The following is a 9639-nucleotide window of genomic DNA, read 5'->3' on the forward strand; positions in this document are numbered from 1 at the left end:
CCATAGCGACCCTGTACAGGGTTTCCGAGGGTGTAAATCCTTACGGGAGTAGAAAGCCTCATCTTTCTCCCACGGAGCGGCTGGTAGTTTCAAACCGCTGACCTTAAGGTTCACAGCCCGATTCGTAACAACTACGCTACCAGAGCTCCTTTTACATTCCAAGAACAGAGGACCCTAGTACTATCAAGGTAGAAGAGCATGAGCAGAATGCAGGTCCCTAACCAGAGAAGCCATTATGGTGTTGGAGGAGAATATTGAAAGTGCCATGGGCTAACAAAAGAACCAATAAATCCGTTTTGGAAGAAGAGCAGCCAGAGTGCTCCCTGGAGGCCAAGATGGCCAAACTTCGTCTCTCATACTTCGCACATATTGTCAGGAGGGACCAGTCGCTGAAGAAGGATATCATTTTTGGTAAGGTGGAGGGTCAGAGAAAAAGAGGAAGGCCCCCAACAAGATGGATTGGCCAAATGGTGGCATCAGTGGAGCCAAGCGTGGCAACAGTAGTGAGGTTGGCCCAGGATCAGGCAGTGTTTCGTTCTACTGTGCATAAGGTCACTATGGGTCAGTACCAACTCAATGTCACCTAACAGCAACAACATCCAGAGAAGCAGCGACATCAGAGATGGAGGCAGAGATGAGGACATGAAGAGAGAGAGGAGCTGAGGACTCTAGACTCATAGAAACAGAGGGACTGGGTGATGGCAGCCAGGAGGCAGGCTTGCAGAATGTGCCCTTTGGTTGTTTAATTGGTTATATATTCCTAAGTGTTTCTGTGTACATCAAAAACAAAAAACAGAGGGAATAAAAGTAAATACTGTTGAATGATGATGCACAGAGGAGATTGTTATCATTGCAATTAAACAATGAGTGTAAAACCAATGTTCTCCCAAGTAAACTATCACTCAAATCACAATAAAAACTCTAAAAAAAGAAAAACTGCTTTGGTGAGAAACGGGTCAGGAAAGTTGCATCAAGGAATTTTTTCCCCATCACAACAATGCACCTGTTCATTCTTCAAGGGTAGCCAGGGTTGTCCTACAGGAATTTCCTTGGGAAACCTAACCCGTCTACTTTACAGCCTTCACGTTGCCCCTTCAGATTTCTTTTTATTCCCAAAATTCAAAGAACATTTAAGAGGAAAACTATTTGAGTTCCTTGAGGGAGTCAAATTGCTGCTTTGACATGGTGTGGATCAAAGAGCCCAGAATTCTTGGGGAAAGGGTTGTTGCTGTTAAGTGCTGGCAAGTCAGTTGTGACTCTTAGCAACCTTGTATAAGGTTTCTGTGGAGAGGCTGGTGAGTTTGAACCGATGACCTTGCAGTTCAAACAGGCCTGTGGTCTAGTGCATTATCCTAAGGGCCAAAGGGTTAGAGAGATGGAAACATCTTCAGAAACGTATAGACCTATATGGAGGATATGTCAAGAAACAATAGCTTCACATTTTGTTATTTTTGTTTAATAAAGGTTTCTGTTACTTTGTAAGGAGCTCTGGTAGCACAGTGGTTAGGAGTTGGGCCGCTAATCTCAAAGTCAGCAGTTCGAATTACCAGCTGTTCCATGGAAGAAAGATGAGGCTTTCTGATCTGTAAAGATTTACAGCCTTTAAAACTCTATGCAGGGTCACTAACTATGAGTCTGAACTGACTTCATAGCACATTACCACCACCAACAACTATTACTTTGTAGCAGTACTTTTTGACTTGCCCTTGTATAACCCTTGGCTTTCTTTATTGTATTAATGTTCTTATTGATCTCATTTACTGTCTGTCTCCCTTGATAATATTTAAACTTCATGAGAAAGCTTTATTCATAGGTATATCAGTTCGCCAGAGTCCTGGTATAATGCTATAGGTTAATGCACTGGACTGCAAAGTTGGTTTGAACTGTAAAGTTAGCAGTTCAAGCTCACCAGGCACTCCTCGGAATCCCTATAAAGGGTCGCTATGGATCAGAATTGACTCTACAGCACTGAACAACAACAACCCGTTGATCAGCACATAGTGCCCAATTAAAATCTATTATAGAAATGAATACTATAAAAATGACAAATGCAAAAAATAACAATAAGGAAATATAGTAGACAATTCTTCAATATTAATATATGTACATGTTACCATTATCCTCACATGGTAATTATAGAAATAATGCTTCTTATGATTAAAATAATAAAATAGAGACATATAAGAAATCTCTAAGTAGAAATGTTTTCTGTAAATGATTAAACTACAAGAAACTGGATTAGTTACATAAATGTGTTTCATGAATTATCACGTAACAAATATCTCATGAATCTTGTCTGCATCTTGTCTGAACATGTTTTTAAAAGTATCCTAATTTATTCAAATATGTAAGTACTGTCCAAGCAACTCCAGAGAATATATTAAGACACCCACAGACATTTAGAAGTAGTCCAAAACTGCATTGGATCCCAGTAACCAAAAACAGTTTCTTTCTGGTAACAGAATATATACTATTGGATAGATTAAGGGTGAAACAGTAATTTCAAGTTTTACTATGTGATAATATTGTCAATACATGACAATAATAAACCAGGAAGTAGGGAGAGTTTGAGGATGGATGGATGCTATACCAGGAAAAAAAAGTAAACGTTAGAAACAGGAACGTGTGAGAGAAGCCAACCTTTGAGAAGCAGTTGAGCTAATGTAGCAGATGAGACACTTCAAAGAAATTTCAGTCTTCAACGTCAAATTGAAAGGTACCCTGGTGGCATAGTGGGTTACCTGTTGAGTTGCTATGATCAGCACTTTTAACCCACCAGCCATTCCTCTGGAGAAAGATGTGGCAATCTGCTCCAGTAAGGATTCGTTATTGTTGAATCATTCAGTCGGTTCCGACCCATAGCTACCCTGTATAGGGTTTCCTAGGAGTGGCTGGTGAGCTTGAACCGCCTACCTTGAGGTTCAAAGCGACTGTGCAGTCCAGCGCATTAACCCACAGCGCCACACGAAACCCACTGGAGCAGTTCTACTCCGTCCTAACAGGTCACTATAAGTCTGAATTCGATGGCAGTGGGTGTGGTTTTTGGTTTTAAGTCAAAATATGTTTACAAAGTATCTGCAAGACGACCTTAAGTGAAAAAATTCTCCTCTGGGTTTCACAAACTATTAGTTATCCTGTATTAAAGCAGTGGCAGCAGATTAATTATTTAAGTGACAACTCAAACAGCTCTTGACTTTCTTTAAGAATTTGCACGGATGCAGCAAAACACAACTACAATGAAAAACAAATGGAAAGTGTTTGCGGCATGGTCTTGCAAGTACAGTCCGAGGCCTCATAAAATTTCAAAGGTTCTGTCAGATCCTTGGGACAATAACAGCGCCCCAAAGAAGCACCCGAAGCTGTGGACCCTATCTGCACCTGACCAATCCCAAAGGGCAGCGTCTCTCCCCCACCTGAGATGTTCTGCCACCTGGACCCGACGTATAGCAGGGCCTTCTGCAGCCATGTTTGGCCAGATCCTTCTTTCCTCAGCAATTTCAAGCGGAGAAGCAAGGCTCCCAAATCAATCACGAGACATGCTGCAGGATCCGCTTTCTTCCGGGAGCCACTAGTTTGCACTCCGGAAATCCTGCAGCCTCGCTGAGGTGGCTGCTCCCCGGCGACCCCGCCTCCTGCTCCTCCTCCTGCCGGGGCTCCGCTCGGTGACCCGCCCAGCCACTGTCAGGTACGGCCATCGCTCTATGCGCCCAGCGACTAAGGACTCGCTGGAACCCGGTGCACATTCAGAGCATGCAAAGCTGACTAAGAGGTGTCCATTCTGCACCCTGTGGATAAGTTTTCACACACCTTTGTCATCTGATCTATCAGGCTGCTGTTTCCCACTGCTTCCATAACGCCATTGAGAAAACAGATGCTTTTTTCGTTTTAAAGTTGAAACTTAGTGTATTTTGCTTTGATAATCAGCAACTCGAACAACACAAATTTTTTTTCTTACTAATTGTGTATTAATTTCATAAAATTAATGCAGCACTTGACTTAAATGTATACACTTATTTCCAGAATGAAGGCATTAATGGGGGGAAAGCGGAAATAATATGTTTTTTTGATCTACAACAATCATCTCAAACCCTTCATTTTTCAGTTACCTTCCGGTGTGGCTCTGTAGGATCTGCACTGGACTGTGATCCACAAGGTCGACAGTAAAGTGACCTACTCATGGTTGTTGTTAGTTTTAAGTGCCATCAAGTCGGTTCAGACTCACAGAGACCCTGTACAGGGTTTCCGAGAATCAGCTGGTGAACTTGAACCGCCGACCTTGCAGCATGTAGTAAAAATCAAATGAAAATTCAGGTTAATTGACCGTCAATCAGTACAGTTTGTTCTTCAGAATACTGAGATTAAACCCAAGTCAAGACCTGGCAACCTAGCTATTCTAAGGTTCCCAAGTTGAGGAGGGTCGGGCCAATATTCTCAGCATACTGTTGTTGTTGTTAGGTGCCATCCGGTCAGTAACGAAACACTGCTCGTGCTCGATCCTGGGCCAACCTCACTACTGGTGCCACGCTTCAGTCCATCGATGCTGCCACTTGGCTAATCCATCTCATTGGGGGTCTTCCCCTTTTTCTCAGACCCTCCACCTTACCAAACATGATATCATTCTCCAGCGAATGGTCCCTCCTGACAATACTTCCAAATACGAGAGACGAAGTTTGGCCATCTTGACCTCCAAGGAGCACTCTGGCTGCACTTCTTCCAAAACAGATCTGTTGGTTCTTTTAGCAGTTGTTAGTTGATCCAAGAATGAAGTCCTTGACAACTTCAATCTTTTCTCCGCTGATAAGAATGTTGTTTATTGGTCCAGTGATGTCTCAGCATACTGTTGTTGTTGTTGTTAAGTGCCATCGAGTCGGGTCCGTCCCATAGCGACCCTGTACAGGGTTTCCGAGGGTGTAAATCTTTACGGGAGTAGAAAGCCTCATCTTTCTCCCGCGGAGCGGCTGGTAGTTTCGAACCGCTGACCTTAAGGTTCGCAGCCCGATTCGTAACCACTACGCTACCAGAGCTCAGCATACTAGGGGTAATAAAATCCTAGAGAATCATAAAGTTGCCAGTCCACAATTTCTATAGGTGTATAATGGAGTTTTCAATAAAGCGGGGAGGTGAGGAGGCTCTAAAGTGTAAATGATACCAAAGTGTGGCCAGAGGATAGAAAACTTGTTGGTACCCTCTTGGATTCTTACTATAATTGGTACATAAAAAAAAAAAAAAAAAAAAAAAAGCTACTCTGGTCTCTGGGCTGCTTTCTCACTATTATTTTCTCTTTTTCCACCCAACTTATTATTTTCCAAAGGAAAGATTCCATCTTCTTTCTTTTGTATCCCAATATGTACCCCAGAAAGGATAGGAGTACGCTGGCTCTGTACGGTAAGCACTGGACTGCAAACAACAATGTCAGCAGTTCGAGTCCACCAGCTGCTCCACGGGAGAAAGGTGAGGCTTTCTGCTGCAACGAAGATTTAAAGCCTTGAAAACCCTATATAAGGTCCTATGCGTCAGAACAGATTCTATGGCACGTAACAACAATAATGACCCAGTGTAATGTTTATGTGTCTTACTTTTTATAAATAGGTTTGAATGAAGAGGCAACCTAAGTGAGAAAAAAATATTAATGGTTTTAGAAACATCAGTTAAATTGAAAAAAGAATTATTTTCCTTGAAATTTGTTTTTTTCTAAGTGGTTATGAATCAGGCTGCTAACCTCAGGGTCAGCAGTTCAAAACTACCAGCTGTTCGTGGGAGAAAGATGAGGCTTTCTGCTCCCGTAAAGATTTACAGCTTCGGAACCCCTGTACAGGGTCACTATGAGTCAAAACCGACTCCACGGCACATAACAACAACAACATACTTCTATTTTACAGCTATACACATTTATAGCATCTTGGAACTGGAAACCACCCTATATAGTAAATAGGAAATCTCTCTTTTTTGAAATGACTAGTAGGAGTCCTGGTGTGGCACTGTGGGTTAATACATCAGACTGCAAAGTCGTTTGAACTTTATGGTCGGTGGTTCAAGCTCACCAGCTGCTCCTTGGAAATCCTATACAGGGTAGCTATGGGTCAGAATCGACTCAGTGGTACTTAACAACAACAACAAAAGCCAGATAAGGAAGTAAGTTATCAAGGCTAGAGTTAAAACACAGGTCTCCAGACTCATAACCCAGAGTCCATGTTGTTGTTGTTGTTAGGTACTATCAAGGTGGTTCTGACTCATAGTGACCTTATGCACAACAGAACAAAACACTGCACCACGGTCACACTCATTGACTAAACTTGAGGCTACTGCTGCTACCATTGTGTCAATTCATCTAGTTGGGGGTCTTCCTCTTTTTCGATGACCCTCCACTCTACTAAGCATAATGTCCATCTCCAGGGACTGGTCCCTCCTGATAATATGTCCAAAGTATGAGAGACGAAGTCTGGCCATCCTGGCTTTAAGGAGCACTCTGACTGTACTTCTTACTAAACCACATGACTGTCAGATTCAAAATGGCCAATACCAGTACATTTCAGCTCACTAATACCTAAGATACCAATCTTTATGCATTCCATTTCATTTTTGACAACTTTCAATTTTCCTAGACTCATACTTTGTACATGCCATGTTCTGATTATTAATGGATATTTACAAGTGCTTCTCTTCATTTTCAGTTGTGCCCCATCAGCAAATGAAGGTCCTGAAAGCTTTACTCCATTCACATCATTACCATAAACTCTGAGGAGGCAGCTGTTCCCCAGTTGTATTTTGAGTGGCTTCCAACCGGAGGGGCTCTATATCTGACAATATTCTAGTGCTATACACTATGTTTCAATATTTAATATTGTGGTACTATCTGACAATGTTCCACTAAACGTTCAGAAGTAGTTCGCCACTCCTTCTTCCTAGTCTTTCTTCGTCTGGAAGCTCATCTGAAACCTGTCCACCCTGGGTGATCCTGCTGGTATTTAAAATACTGGTGGTATAGGTTCCAGCATTGTTGCAACAGGGAAGCCACCACAGTAGGACAAACTGACAGATGAGTGGTAGAACCCAGAGTCCATATTGCCTCTGAATGTGTGGTGCTTGATGAAACCCTAGTGAGATATGTTTTTAAAATAATTACTGAAATAATTAGTAATTCTTATTACTAAATTAGTGTATAATTATAATTTTCAAAAAGCTCTGGTAGCATAGTGGTTACAAGTCGGGCTACTAACCTCAAGGTCAGCAGTTTGAAACTACCAGCAGTTCCATGGGAGAAAGATGAGACTTTCTGCTCCCGTAAAGATTTACAGCCTCGGAAACCCTATACTGGCTCACTGTAAGTCGGAACCAACTCCACAGCATACCACCACTACCACCGTATTATAATTTTCATAGGCATTGTTCTTAAAATAACTTGTCTCAAACTATTAAAAATAAATAGCCAGTGACTCAGGAGTCAACCCTAACTCCTGGCAAATTCATATGTGTCACAGTAAAACTGTGCAACACAGAGTTTTCACTGTCTGATTTTTTTGGAACTAGATTGCCAAGCCTTTCTTCGGACATGCCTCTAAATAGACTTGAACCTCTAACCTTTCAGCTAACACCATTTGTACTCCCCAAGAACTTCCTCAAACGACAAGAAAATCCCAAATAGACACGAAAAAAGAAAATAAATACTACTTGTTTTCTACTGTCTTCCTTACTAAGTAAGCACTTTGCACATACTATTATCGTTTTAAGTTTTCAACCATTATGTGGGATAGAAAAATCATGGTTTTTGTCATTTTAAGAATTCATTTATTTGGCTGTTATTAAATATATCAGACAGTAAACCATGTTGTAAATTTTATAGTATTTATATATTCAAACATGTTGAACCTCTTGGTTTTTCATATGTATTTATTTATTTGCATTCAGTCATACGTACAATAAAGTTTAGAGTCTAAATTACAAACTAACAAAAATAAATCTAATTAGTACACTTTATAATTAATATCTTCTCAAAGGATAGCCATTTCTGTGCAGATAGCAAACCAAACAAAAAACAAAATGACATAAAACAAAAATTTTATGCAAAGTAGAATTAAAAGCAAAAGTGTTAGGGTCAAATAGCCTTAGCTAATTCCTACATATGCGTAGGTCTCAGGTTAAAAATCATTTCCTTTTTTTTTTTTTTTTTTTTGCCCATTCATCTGTAATTAACAACAACAACTATAATTACCTGCTTGTTTTCTTGTCTGTCTAGAATACCAGCAGCAGCATCAATAAGGAATTTAATAGAAATTCAGACTTAAACACAGACAGACCTACTGACCCAGAATCTATAATACAAATCAAATATGTAATTTAGATTTTCTAGAAGCCACTTTAAAAAGAACAAGAAGATGTGATTAATATCACTAAATTGTATACTAAAAAAACATCGAAGTGGTCTTTTCTTTCTTTCCTGACTTTTTAATGTTCTTTTACTTTCTTCACATATGATGTCATTCCATAACTCTTTTGGTCTTTAGTAATTAATGGTCAATTCATCAAATTCTTGAGATAGTCTCCAAATTCAGACAGGATGCATTCAAAGGCAACCTTTGGTTCATTTGGACCAGCAATGGGTGAGGCTTCTAGTTTATCAGCCTCCTCATCAACACTAGGTATTTTTAAACATTTATTTTCCGATAATAGCTATCCTAGTGGATGTGAAGTGTGGTACTGTAGGATGAACACTTGATCCCTAATCACAGCTTTTGTTGTTGTTAAGTGCTGACCCTGTATAGTGTTTCCAAGGAATAGCTGGTAGGTTTGAATTTCTGACCTTGTGGTTTGCAGTCAGTGCTGATCCACAGCACCACACCAAAAGTCCTAATCACAGGTAAGTGGTTCCAACCCACAGCTGTTCCTCAGAGGATCCTTATAAGTCAGAACTGATTTGACTTCACTTAACAAGAACAAGGAAATGGGTGTGAAGAGTCTTGGTGTGGCGCTGTAGGATAAGTAATGAACCCCAAGGTCGGTTTGCATCTCATGGAACCAATTCCACCGTACTTAACAACAAGTCAAGCAGTATTTAGCTTTTTCAGGCTGGCTTCTTTTATTTAGCAATATGAATTTAAGTTGCCTCAGATCTTTTCACGCCATTTCCTTTTATTGCTGAATTATACTACATTGTATGGATCTACCACAGTTTGTTTATCCTTCCAGCCCAGCGCTTATCCTATAGCTTTACAAGGAGGAAAAAATTAAGACTCAGAGCAGTTGTTAATTGCCTAATGTCACAATGTTAGTAGGCTCATTAGTTTAATCCTTCATTAATCATTCCTCAAGTGCCTGAGCCAGGTTCTAAAAACCATCATTGCCTTCAGGCACTTTGCCCTAAATTTGTACTGGCCAATAAGGCAGCCCTGGTAGTTTAGAGGATTATGAGCTGGCCTACTAACCACATGGTCAGCAGTTCGAATCTACCAGTTGCTCCTCAGGAGAAAGATGAGACTTTCTGCTCCCGTAAAGATTTATAGCCTTGGAAACTCTGTACTGTGGGTTGCTTTGAGTCAGAGTTGACTAGGTGGCGCACAATCACCAGCAACCAATAAGACAGAAACTTGCTTCTAGACTGAATTGCAATGCACTGGAAATATAAGATATACATTAGATTTTTTA

The 9639-nt window shown here is 40.6% G+C and overlaps 1 protein-coding gene across 2 annotated transcripts in view; it reads right to left on the reverse strand.

Annotated features, from left to right (window-relative positions):
* The window catches only part of GALK2 (galactokinase 2), a 172852-nt gene extending 169316 nt beyond the window's left edge, over nt 1-3536 (reverse strand). Inside the window, exon 1 of one of the 2 annotated variants that reach the window (XM_006831671.1) lies at nt 3428-3536. Coding sequence is in view for 1 of the 2 variants with exons in the window: in XM_006831670.1 (XP_006831733.1) it covers nt 3414-3466 (53 nt within the window). In the remaining variant the exon portion in view is untranslated. Of the gene's footprint in view, nt 1-3413 lie in introns of both variants that reach the window. The other variant, XM_006831670.1, reaches the window with a different exon arrangement.
* Between the last annotated feature and the right edge of the window lie 6103 nt (nt 3537-9639).

Source organism: Chrysochloris asiatica, unplaced genomic scaffold (assembly GCF_000296735.1).
Source record: "Chrysochloris asiatica unplaced genomic scaffold, ChrAsi1.0 scaffold00004, whole genome shotgun sequence".
Taxonomy (NCBI): Eukaryota; Metazoa; Chordata; class Mammalia; order Afrosoricida; family Chrysochloridae; genus Chrysochloris; species Chrysochloris asiatica.